The following is a 12,915-nucleotide window of genomic DNA, read 5'->3' as shown; positions in this document are numbered from 1 at the left end:
ATCCACTCCGTAACCTGGTTCCCCTTGCTTCCAATCAATCGTCCTTCAGGTTATCCAGGCAACTTCAGTCCACCCTGCACACCAGCATTAGCAAAAAATCATAGGACTGGAAGGGACCTCGAGAGGTCATCTAGTCAAGACCCCTGCACTCATGACAGGACTAAGTATTCTCCAGACCATCCCTGACAGGTGTTTGTCCAACCTGCTCTTAAAAATCCCCAATGATGGAGATTCCACCACCTCCCTAGGCAATTTATTCCAGTGCTTAACCACCCTGACAAAGTTTTTCCTAGTGTTCAACCTAAACCTCCCTTGCTGCAATTTAAGCCCATTGCTGCTTGTCCTATCCTCCGAGGTTAAGAAAAACAATTTTTCTCCTACCTCCTTGTAACAACCTTTTACGTACTTGACAAAGTATATTATTATAAATTATTATTCTGGATTGTTTTTAATATGGTTGTGCTGAAGGACCCCACATGGGGGCTAGGGCCCTTATTGCTGTACAAATAACACAAGACAAACTTCACAATAGAGGAAACAGACCAGAATCTCCCATTGATTCCCATAATGCAGGTTTAGGTCATAGAATCATAGAATATCAGGGTTGGAAGGGACCCCAGAAGGTCATCTAGTCCAACCCCCTGCTCGAAGCAGGACCAATTCCCAGTTAAATCATCCCAGCCAGGGCTTTGTCAAGCCTGACCTTAAAAACCTCTAAGGAAGGAGATTCTACCACCTCCCTAAGTAACGCATTCCAGTGTTTCACCACCCTCTTAGTGAAAAAGTTTTTCCTAATATCCAATCTAAACCTCCCCCACTGCAACTTGAGACCATTACTCCTCGTTCTGTCATCTGCTACCATTGAGAACAGTCTAGAGCCATCCTCTTTGGAACCCCTTTTCAGGTAGTTGAAAGCAGCTATCAAATCCCCCCTCATTCTTCTCTTCTGCAGACTAAACAATCCCAGCTCCCTCAGCCTCTCCTCATAAGTCATGTGTTCTAGACCCCTAATCATTTTTGTTGCCCTTCGCTGGACTCTCTCCAATTTATCCACATCCTTCTTGTAGTGTGGGGCCCAAAACTGGACACAGTACTCCAGATGAGGCCTCACCAATGTCGAATAGAGGGGAACGATCACGTCCCTCGATCTGCTCGCTATGCCCCTACTTATACATCCCAAAATGCCATTGGCCTTCTTGGCAACAAGGGCACACTGCTGACTCATATCCAGCTTCTCGTCCACTGTCACCCCTAGGTCCTTTTCCGCAGAACTGCTGCCTAGCCATTCGGCCCCTAGTCTGTAGCGGTGCATTGGATTCTTCCGTCCTAAGTGCAGGACCCTGCACTTATCCTTATTGAACCTCATCAGATTTCTTTTGGCCCAATCCTCCAATTTGTCTAGGTCCTTCTGTATCCTATCCCTCCCCTCCAGTGTATCTACCACTCCTCCCAGTTTAGTATCATCCGCAAATTTGCTGAGAGTGCAATCTACACCATCCTCCAGATCATTTATGAAGATATTGAACAAAACCGGCCCCAGGATCGACCCCTGGGGCACTCCACTTGACACCGGCTGCCAACTAGACATGGTCCCAGGTGAATAAACACAACCAAGAGGAGTGGGGAATGGCAGGACAAGGTAACAGCAGAGACAGGTGCATTGGAATAAACTGGCAGTTACTAGTCCAGTGAATGCCAGCTAGTAGCAATGTGTAGATTTTGTGGCAAAGCTAGGTCTGCTGCTGGGATTTACAAATAGATGAGGGGGAAAAGTGCTCTAAACTAAAACTGTGACCCTAAGGGGTTGCGTGCTGGACATCACCACTCGCTGCTGCTTCCTATCTATTTAGATTTCTGACATGACAAGTGGCACCTGTCTGGCCTCTTGGCACCTCTGACAAATATTTTAAAATACATTGACTCAGTATATCACCCCTAAGCTATTGCCTGCTGAGAGTTGTAAACTGCTCAGAGCAGAGACCTTGCATTTACATGTCTGTAGAGCACCTGGCGAACCTTCTTCACTATAGAAAGAAGCATAATGGTAGGCCAAGTTAATCCTCAAGCATATAGAGTTCACAAGAGTATGGTCCAGCCATCAGATGATAGTTCCTAATTGTGCTGCTACATAGAGGGGCCTGATTCTCCCTGGTCTTCTACCTTGTACAGTCATTTACAGGCTGTTTTCTGATCTGGTAGCAATTTATACCCACACTGAACACATTTTGCACTGGCGCAAACCAAAGAGCTAACAATCTAAATAGAAGACCGGAGATGGATAGAGACTGATGGAGGAACACCAGTAAACAGAGACAACACTGGTCACCATGATAGGCAGTGGACTAGCAAAGCAGCAGCCTAACCGGCGTCAGGATTTTTGGAGGCATCACAGCAAAGGAGAGTTGGGAGGAGGAATTTGGAAGAGGATAATGAGGTAGCTTTGCAAATGTTTATGGGGGTGGTGGGGCTCCACCCAGGTGTGAAGGGTAGCATGGGAGGAAGCTCTGAGGATCTGTTTGAAAATGTAACATGGGTGGTGAAGGCTGGCATCATGAGCCAATTGGAGGTGAGCATCGATAGCTTGGAAGCAAACGAGAGCTGATGGGTTGGGGGAATTGCCCATGAAGGGCCTTGAAAGTGAAGCCGAGCAGTTTGTTTGATGTGACAGGGAGGAGGGAGCCAGTGGAGGTATGCAAAGAGGGATAATGCGGTCAAAGTGGCAGTCCAGGTGATGATCTTTGCAGCAGCAGTTTGAGTGGGATAAGACTGCATCTACCAAAGCCAGAGAGCAGGATGTTGCAGTGATCAAGATGTGAGATGAGAGCCTGGATGGGAGTTTTAGCTGTGTTTTTATACTGTCCTCCTCACTGTAATAGCTGGAGACCTTCCAGAAGTGCAGTAGCCAACATGTGTCACATGTGGTTTGTTTGATCATCATTGATTTCACTGGAATTTGCTGGCCTGAGTTTCAGAGATGCACTTGCATCTCCTGTTAAAGTCAGTGGGAGGTGCAAGTGTCCAGAACGTTTGACAATCATGCCGAAAGCTTTTTTCTTTGTAAATTTCCCCTCCACCAGTGCAGAATGATACATAAACACACTAACCACCACACCACAAACCCTATCAGTATGGGGTCCCAAATATAGATTCTATTCAGGTCTACTTTGTCAGAACATGTTTTTATTTTCACTTTTCTAATACATGTTTTTTCTAGCTCATATCTGGAAGCAAGATGTGGTCTGATCCAAAACACCAAATGGGTGTTCTAATCTGGACCTGAGCTTATCACCAAAGGACCATCCTTAGAATCAAGCCATGCAACATTCGGGTGCCTCCATAATAATCTTCTGGAAATGTCTAATACTAAAGCGGGTTTTGCTAATAGGGCTCAATGTTATATTGATGGCCCTGATTCAGCAAAGCACTTAAGTGGGTGCTCAGCTATTAGCACATGCTTACGTTCCACTGAAATCAAAGCACCTGAAGCTAAACACGTGTGACTCAATGGTGGGTGTGTCAGTTCCTGTCTCTTCTGTGCCCATTCCACAGAGGATACGAGTCCGCTACAGCCCCAGTTATAGCGCTTAACTCAAACTAGAGCAGCTTGTGCTATTCGCTCTAGAGCTGCCCCGTTCAACACGGTGGCTGTCACATGCGCTAAAGTGCTCTGCTAAATAGGGAGAGGATTGTTCACAAATTTTAAATTTAAGCACTTGCTTAACTGCTTTGTTGAATGGGGACCATTATTTCTGTCTGATTTCCGGTGTATGCAAAGACGCCAGCAGATGCTGAGAGGTTCCAATCTGAAGCCAGTGGAAAAGAGAGGATCATTGCTTAAACACTAGTGGTAAATTAGGGCTCTCGATAGCTTTATTCCATAATAGATTCTCAATTATGCGTCCTGAATTAGAAAACAAGAGAGAAGTGGGAGCCAGTATCTGCAGCAAAGAGGACCAGGGTCCTCTAATATTAGGTATCAAGGTAGCTGCCTCTGATAATTGAGCAGTTTTTGCATTTATCTCTGGATACAAAGGGATGCTGTCTAGTTGTTAATGAGGCACTTACAATCTCCCTCATGCATGTTATCCCAGCAGTCCCAGTGCGTGTCAGCAATGTGCGCCATTTTCTCTGCCCCCTGGTGATGCCATAGAGTGGGGGTGAGGCCTCATTAGGCTGCTGAAATCTTAGCAGACCCCAACAGAGCATGTTCAGAGGAAACATTTCAATCGCTTTTAACTTTGGGATGTGTAATGATTCTTTGTCTCTCTCCATTGCTCCCCCTCCCCACACACACACACACACTTTACCTATGGGGTTGTGCCTCCAGGAAGGCTAGTGATGTGTGCAGTGCCGAGTGGCTTGTTTCATTCAGCCATTTGAGCAAAAATAAAGTTGGACTTATTTCTGAAGCTGAAAAAAATGTGTTCGTCTGGTTGGGATCCCCCCCCTTAACTCAATTTTTTTCTCTCCTTTAACACAAAAAGAGCTACAGGGATTTTCCTTCAACTTTGGGCAATTAAAAAATACCCTCCATTGTATGCTGCGGCTGAGCACGAATTGTTCACGCCCATTGAAAGCAGTTTGGCGATGGATCCAAGCAAGTGGAAAGAGGTGTTATTCAAATGGATGTAGCAACAGAATAAGGACAGTTTTTGCTGTTGGGAAAGCCCTTGGATTGTTATGGCGACGGTGCTAATTTATAGATTCCAAAGCCAGAAGGGACCATTGTGACCATCTAGTCTGATCTCCTGCATAGTGCAGGCCAGAGATCTGCCCCCAAATGATTATATGAATAATGAAATGCCAGGTGCTGAATCAATGGGAGAAGAGCACAGTAAACAGCAGTGGGCCCCAGATTTTTTTTAAACTGCCAATTAATTTCAGGTGCCTCCATTTCCAGGTGCCCAGTTGAGTCACCTTGGGCAGCACTCAGTCACAGATCCCATTGAAGCATGGGTGCCCAGCAGCTCAGAACATCAGACCCAAGGTGTCTCAAGGTAGAAACTCAGAATTAACAGGCACCTCTTAAAACATAAATCTAAATGCATTGAGCTGTGGTCAACCCCCTCTCCCCTGCCCAACACATACACCTTTCAGAGTGTCTACCCTGAGCTAGCAGTCAATAGCACTTTCAGAAGGAGCTCTGAGTGCTTCAGTAGGTCTGAACATCTTTTTTCCTGGGTGCCAAATCCAGACACACTCCACATGGGCCAAACTGTCTCAGACTGGATGAAATTCTTCTCTGTGCCCAGTGCCATTAAATCCTCAATGGAAAGCTAAAATGGGATTCAAGTGGGGCATAGGCTGTGTGGGAGGTAGTGTGTCTTTGGGCTAAGGATTTAGGGGTCAGAGGTTCTACAAGCAGTGAACAGGGTGAGCTGGAAGCAGCTGGTGAAGAGGCTGGAGAATGGGCATCATAGCTGGGGTTCAGTGAATGGAATTACCTGGGGAACTCTTTGCTGCTGGGTTTGCCAGCTCTGTTGAAAGTGAACAGAATGTGTGCAAACACTGAATAAAACAGACCAGGAGAAAACACCATGTCATGAATTTCTCTCCCAGTTAGGAGCCAATCCATGCTGAACTCTGCCTGGGATTATAAGTGGCTTGTTCATAATCACAGCAATAAGGGTCACAGAATTTAGTCCTGGGTTGCTAATGAAGGGGATACATGATCTTGCACCCCAAGCCTCTGAATTGCATTTTAAACACAATACATCTTTGCAGGCTTTTGGGTGCAGCATTTGACCTTCTTGCTGTTTTTTGTCTTTCTCCAGGCCAAGCATCTTCCTTTACGCAGCAGCCTCAAGATCAGGTGGTAATAGCCGGACAGCCCGTGACTCTGCTGTGTGCAATCCCTGAGTACAATGGCATTGTGCTGTGGATTAAAGATGGACTCGCCCTAGGAGTAGGCCGGGATCTCTCAAGTAAGCCTTGCAAGATTCCTCTGTCCTCTTCCACTCAACAGATGAGCTGTCAGCAATGGGCAGGTCTGCGAGGCAGACAGACTGAGACTGATGCAAGGGCGAAATGTGCACTATTTAAAGAAGGGGTAAAAATTTCAAAGACTGTTAAGTGGTATTAAAGCCCCGATGCCCAGAGGTATTTAGCCACCTAACTCCCATTTAAGAATCCTTTTAAGGAACTGGGCCTATTAGCCTAAGGTATGGCTGCGCTGCAGTTAGACACCCACAGAAGGCCCATGCCAGCTGACTTGGGCTAAGGGGATGTTTAATTGTGGTGTAGATACTTGGGCTGCAGCCTGAGCTCTGGGACCCTCCCACCTTGCAGGGTCCTAGAGCCTGGGCTCCAGCCTGAGCCCGAATGTCTACACCACAATTAAACAGCCCACTGAGCCCCTCGTCTGGCACAGGCCAGCTGCGGGTGTCTAATTGCATTGTAGATATACCCTGAGCCTCACTGAAAATCGATGGAACTTGGGCTCCTCTGTGCCTAAATCCCTTTTTAAAATTGGTCTTTGGCTCCTAAGTCACTTAGGTACCTTTGAAAATATTACCCAAGATCTTTACTTTGCCACTTGGTTACCCACAGGCTGGAATTATTTAATCACACACAAGGCACATGGCAGTTGAAAGGTTAATGCAGATGGACAAGACTCCTAAATAAAGCTGGTCAAGAAATCTCTTTTATTTCCCATGAACAATGTTCATTTCTGGTGAACCATTTCATGGGATTTGGGGGGGTTGCATCTAACACTCTCAAACTGGGGGGGAAAAAAGTTCAACAGCCCCCACCCAAAATTTCAACGCAAATGCTACTTTTCAGAGGAAAATCGTTTGTAGTTTTGGGACAAATTTTTTCCACCAGTTCTATTCCTGAGTTCTACTCCCCCTGTCACCTGGTAAATGAGACTCTGAGCAAAGCACTGAACCAAGGGTGGGAGCCACCGAGGAACTTTTAGGTGCCTAGAAAAGCACAGGAACAACACTCCAATCCACAAAGCCAACTTAGGCACCTAGGCTCCCTGTACAATGAATGGGAAGATATAGGTGCCAGGATCCACAAAAGACAACAGGGAGCCACCTAAACTAGCCAATGGGAGATGCTGACGAGAGAGGCGTGTGCTAAGCCCTGCCCCCTCCCATTGGAGTTCCATGCCTAAATCCAGCTGCTGGGAGGTGTCTAGCTCTGTGAACCACAAATGCCTGAAGTCAGGGTGCTTATGCTGTTTCTTGAGGGATTGAGTTAAGCACCTGCCTTGTCCCACACACAGTCTCCAGAGAAGGAGACGGTGCTGCAAAAGGTAAGGTGGCCACCATGACCTCTTCCCCCGCCCCTCTCCGGATTTTGAATCTGACCCAGTCTGGTAGGTAGCCTATGAGCACACCTACTGGATCACCCATGGAATTCAGGCTGCCGAACACCTGCCTTCCTCCACTTTGTGTATCGCTCTGCAGCATAGGAGATAAGTGTCTGGAGGCCTAGCAGGAGGCAGCAGTGTGCATGCCTAGAGAAAGAAATGTGGTTAGATATTTGGTTGCATGGGTGTGTTCTCCCTGTGTGTTGTCCCAGCTCTGTGCAGCCATTTGGCACAGGAGACCTTGAGCAAACCGTCCAATGACCACAAAGCTCCATTAAGGTATGAAGGCACCCAGCCAGTTTTATTGTCGACGAAACACAGTAATAGCACCTGGAAGGCTCTATGAGGATACTAAGACATGTATGCCCATGACAATGGACACAGCTCAATCAGTGGTGGGACTTTCCACAGTCCCCTAGATTGGCCAAAGATACTCCTTCTGAGATACATATTTGTACCCTGATATAAACAAGTTACATACTGTTATCCTGACCTTATCTTTTAGGAGGGGTCAGTGTGTTTCTGTTATCCCTGGCGAATGTTTTTGTGCCATCCTTAATATTGGGATGTGTTTGGGTGAGTTCTCTGTACTTCGCACTTCTTAGGAATGTGTATTTCTGCAGTATCAGACCTGTTTTTGCCAAATTCTGTGAGTAGGTCCTGCCTCATAGCAGCCCTCTGATACAAGGGCTTATGTCTCAGGCTCTCTTCCTACTACAGGTGCCAAGAGAACTTTTACCCTGAAAATGCAGGCGCCGTGTTTAGGTGCCTACCGGGTTCAGCAGAAGTTTTGTTGATTGCAGTAGAGCCAAAACTGAGATTTTGGCACCTAAACTCAAGACTTAGGTGCCTAAGTACCTTTGAAGATCTGAGCCCAAGTGGTTAACTTTAAGCATGTGCTTAAATCCCAGTGACAGATAGAAATGACGCATGAGCTTAAAGTTAAGCATGTGCTTAAATGCTTTGTTAATTATGGATCTACTATAGTAGATAGTGCTGACAACTTTTCCCCATCCCTCCTGCCCTCCAAGTAAACTCATCTGGCTGGGGCATGGAAAGGAAACAATGTCTGAAGTGCAGGTGCAAACCATTGCATCTTTACAAGCTGCTCCTGAAGAAAAATGAATGTTTATCCAGGTGTTGCCTGTGGCACATAGTGTTTGGGAAATATGTATGCAAATGTTGCAAAACAGGCTGTCATTCATGATATCTGCATGGCAATTTCAGATGCTGCCTATTTAAATGTCTTGTGTTTTTCCATCTGTGTGTATTGCAAACACTGACCCATGTGATAATACTGAAAACTTTTCATACCAGAGAACACCATAAACAAAAGCAACGTGTCTCCATTTTTGCATGCCAAATCTGAAACCCATAGGGCCTGATTTACAGAAGGGCTGAGCACCAACAGTTCCTATTGAGCTTCATGGAAGCTGTGGGTGCTCAGCACCTGTGAAAATGGGGCCCCAGAGTGCACAAAAGCACTGGCCGCTTCTGATAGTGGACAATCATTTCTGAGCGCAAGTTAGTGGAAGAGGTGAGAAGCGAACCCACATTATCATTTTCGGTGACTTTAGACTAAGGTCTAACGCATGCTTCCTTCTTTCCTTAGTCACTGCTCTTGTCTCAGACTTGCCTGCATGTGCAATCCCTTCTTTAAAGCCATTTCAAAGCTTGATGCAGTACATTTCCATGTACGTTAGAGATCTGAACTTTCCCTGCAAGACATTGCATGGTGAGCGGGTAACAACTCCACTGAAGCTCCTGGCTCGTGCAAACAACTTGGACAATTAGCAAATCTGGGTCTGCTTTAGCAAGAGAAATTGCCAGCTTGCATGATACCAGCTCAGCTAGTCACCTAATTAGCTAACTACAAACAAACCCATCATTTGTATTTCTTACAGTTCAGGAGAGCAAATCCTGCTTTTGAGAGCTTGCAACACAACAAAAACACGAGAGTGCCAAGATGCCTGCACCACACGGTGCATTAATCATCATCAGCTAGGGAAGACCTGGGCAATAGAATCCTTTGCTCCAACATAGTTCAGGCTACCAGCAAAATGAAGTTGGTGATGGTTATGACTCTCAATTCCTCATTAGGCCTTGCTCCAGAAGCTCGTTAAGCACATGCTGCACTTTAAGCTCATTGAAAATAATGGAAGTACTTGCTTCAAGTTCAACAGCTGTATCCTGTGTATTGGATCAGGGCCCTCAAACTTGCTGCTTTTAGCACCTTCAGTCTGAGCGCTTTGGAGACGTTAATGAACTAGGTCACCCGGCAGGGCAGTGGCAGAACCACGAATAGTGGGATTAGTGGAGTTGCTCACCTTGGAAGCCTTTTGCAGCATGATATTTCTAACCAATGCAAATATCAGGGCAATGACAGCAAGAGGCAGAGATCCTGGGAAAGGACTGCCTGTTACAGATGCGGCAGGCCCCAGGTCTGATTCATTCCCATGTTTGGTTTCCTTTCAGGTTTCAATGAGCTGATAAGCATGAATTCGCTTCACTTTCTGCTGAGACCCTCCTTCTCAGATACACATTAAGTGTGACCCTTGAACTCCTGATAAACTGCCAGTGTGGCCCTGTAAACAGCCACACTAGCAACATAGCTCAGTTGTTGCTTAAAGCTCACCCCCTTTCTGGGGTGTTCCTTTTTATTCCTTAGCTTGAATCCCTTCCTGAACTCCTAGGGGTGTCCCTGCAGCACCTGCTATCCCCACATCTAGCTCTCCTTCATCTTAAAGGAATTCTCAGTATCCTACAATGAGACCCACGCGATCTGGCTACCATGATGAGTCAGCAGAATGGCTCTGCACCTCTGTTAAGGTGCCTAGAACCTGATAGCTGGTCACAGGCCCTGTGCTGGGGAAAGTCTGGGAATCTTGATTTACATTACAAACTCTTAATTATCTAGCTATTACTGCCTGGCTACAGCCTTACTTGTATTTTGCAGGCTATCCGCGCTATTTGGTTGTGGGGGACCATTTGTCGGGAGAACATCACCTGAAAATCCTGAGGGCAGATCTCCAAGATGATGCCATTTATGAGTGCCAGGCCATTCAGGCGGCCATCCGATCCAGACCAGCCCGGCTGACTGTTCTTGGTAAGTCCTGTCTCCCTCTGGCATGGGCACGCTGGGGGAGTTATTTTGTTTTCTTCCTTGGGATTGCAATGAGTGGCTTTTTCAAAATGTATTTCTTTGGTAAACCAGCTGGTTCAGAAAGGAACTCATGGTCCGAGCTATCTGCGCAGCATATTGATCTGAAGAGGGAATGTATAAGGAGCCCATGACCCATACACAGCTGAAGTAATCTTAGGATAAATCACACATACAGAGCTAGAACCCTGGTACTTCAGCTCTGCAAGTATAGGTGCCAATTCAGCAAAGCACTAAGCACACACATAACGTTAAGCACATAAGCAGTCCGTGACTTCAGTGGGATTGTGACAGCACGAGGTCCCATCCTATCTTCTGCTCTGTCTATACAGAGTATTCAGTTGTCTATTTACATTGTTCTTCCCACCACCATTACTCATCCATACACCACATCTGCCCTTCCTCAGTCTTCTGTCCAGGAGAGGAAAGGGAAGAGATCTCCCCACCCAGAGATCCTTCTTGGTTCTGGCTTCACTAGCTTGCCTCTCTGCCCAGCACATCTTTCCTGTGCTGCCTCCTACCCTCTGCGTTAATGTACTAATTAGCTTTTAGTCCTCTGCAGCCCATTCTAATCTGCTAATTAGGTCCACTCCCAGAGGAATTAATTGCTGTTTAAGTGATCAGAGTGCTGGCTCAGCTGCTGATTCCCAGCACTCTGACTCAGGGCTCAGTCACCTGCTTAAAGTTACATACATCATGCTTACCTGCTTGGCTGGATTGGGCCATAAGAGTCTACCACTTCAAGAGACAGATTTCTCAAGGCTGGTAGTAGTAGTAGGTTCTTTACCCTCAGGCCATTCACAAGAGGTCGATCTCTCTCTCTCTCTCCCCCTCCCTAATGCACAGCCCACTGCTGAAGGGAATGTGCATTGTGGGATTGTAATGGAAGGACTTTCTGTACAGGTTTACTGGCACTGTGCCAATATACTGTGCTGGTGAGGGGCTTGTGTCCCTGTGGGAAGGGGAATAACTATGCTGGTAAAAGTGGTGGGTGTTGTTATAAGGACACAAAATTAAATGTGGATATGTGTCGGCAGGAGGTTTGCTAGTAAAACTTTCTAGTGCAGACTAGGCCTTAGTGAAGCTGCTGAGGAAATGTAAGTATTTTGCTTGAAATTTCAAAAGAAATGTTTTGCTTCACAAAAAAACCCAGAATTTTTCTGATTTTTTTTTTCCCAATGAAAAACCAAAACATTCCCAATTTTTTGGTAAAAATTTTCAGTTTTTAAAAAGCAAATGCTTTTGGGATTTGGGTGGAATTCCTGTGGAAATTTTCCTTTATTTTTGTGGAAAAAAGATAATTTCTTTTTTTTAAAAAAAACCACTTTGATGGAAATGTTTTGATCAGTTCTAATTATTAGTGAGCAAAAAAACCCACTTCATTAATAACATTTAAATTGTGCATCAATGGAGTATATCTACCAGAGAAAATTACTTCTAATTTATAGATATAATTTCCAAAGAATAATTCTTTGAACTCAAACAGCCTCTAAAGCATGAAAGAAATCTGGAAGTGAACAGGAAAGTAACACAGTCCTATTATTCATGCCCTATACTCCTTCTCCACTTAAATCACCCCATGCTAGCTACTTCTCTGCATCTTCCCTAATCTGTGTCTCCTTCTTGTGTTGTGTAATAATAATATGTTACAGAAGACATACAAAAGAAATAATGTTCTTTAATTAGAACTAAAGATTCCAAAATGAATTTAGTCCCAGGGTGCATAAGCATACGTCAGAACTGAGAGCTATTGCAACATGTCGATTTGAGCAGTAAGACGTTTTTATGGATCAAAGGGAAATCATTATTATCTGTGGGGTTATGGAACGTGTTAGATAGATGTTCAAGTGAATATACATGGTACTTGCTAATTGGCACATTTACCTAGGCTGTTCAGCGGCTCACATTTGTAGTATCTTTCTTCTTTTAAGTATATTAAAGTTATAGCACACTGGAATATGAGATTTGCAAACTCCTGGCAATGTGTTCCTCTTAACTTTACATGTATTTATGCAGGTGGTCAGGGGAAATTTAAGATTGGCTAAGGAGGTGTCTGTAGTAAATCCGATGAATCATTAGCGGTCCATTGACAAAAGTTTGAGTACCTTTGTATTAGGACACCTTGTCCATCTGTCTGTCATCAGGAATGAAGATGAAGCTAGCCACAGACTACATTTAGTGACTCTGGCCGGCCCTCAGTAGGGAAATTCAGTGGGTATGTAATGAGCAGGAGCCCTGTGTACTGAGAGAGAGGTCTGCTGCCTAACAATCGGTTGATAACATTTGGTGCATTGAGCTACAGGTACAATTTACTGTGCATTAGGGAAGCAAAGGGCATATTTATACAGGAAAATGGAGAGAAATTTCAGGTAGTTACCAGAGTATAATGCCACCAGTGCAGATATTTCTCTTTAATTCAAATCTTGTTCATGCGGAT

At 45.2% G+C, this 12,915-nt stretch overlaps 1 protein-coding gene across 3 annotated transcripts in view; it reads left to right on the top strand.

Annotated features, from left to right (window-relative positions):
- The window catches only part of KIRREL3 (kirre like nephrin family adhesion molecule 3), a 751,157-nt gene that overhangs the window by 480,779 nt on the left and 257,463 nt on the right, over positions 1-12,915 (top strand). For all 3 annotated transcript variants that reach the window (XM_048827391.2, XM_048827394.2, XM_048827392.2), the window contains 2 exons: positions 5,775-5,924; positions 10,275-10,424. In XM_048827391.2, coding sequence (XP_048683348.1) covers positions 5,775-5,924; positions 10,275-10,424 — 300 coding nt within the window. The remainder of the gene's footprint in view (positions 1-5,774; positions 5,925-10,274; positions 10,425-12,915) is intronic.

The sequence above is a fragment of the Caretta caretta genome, chromosome 22 (genome assembly GCF_965140235.1).
Source record: "Caretta caretta isolate rCarCar2 chromosome 22, rCarCar1.hap1, whole genome shotgun sequence".
NCBI lineage: Eukaryota > Metazoa > Chordata > Testudines > Cheloniidae > Caretta > Caretta caretta.
The sequence above is the reverse complement of the archived record's forward strand: the minus strand, read 5'-3'. Positions and strand labels throughout refer to the sequence as shown.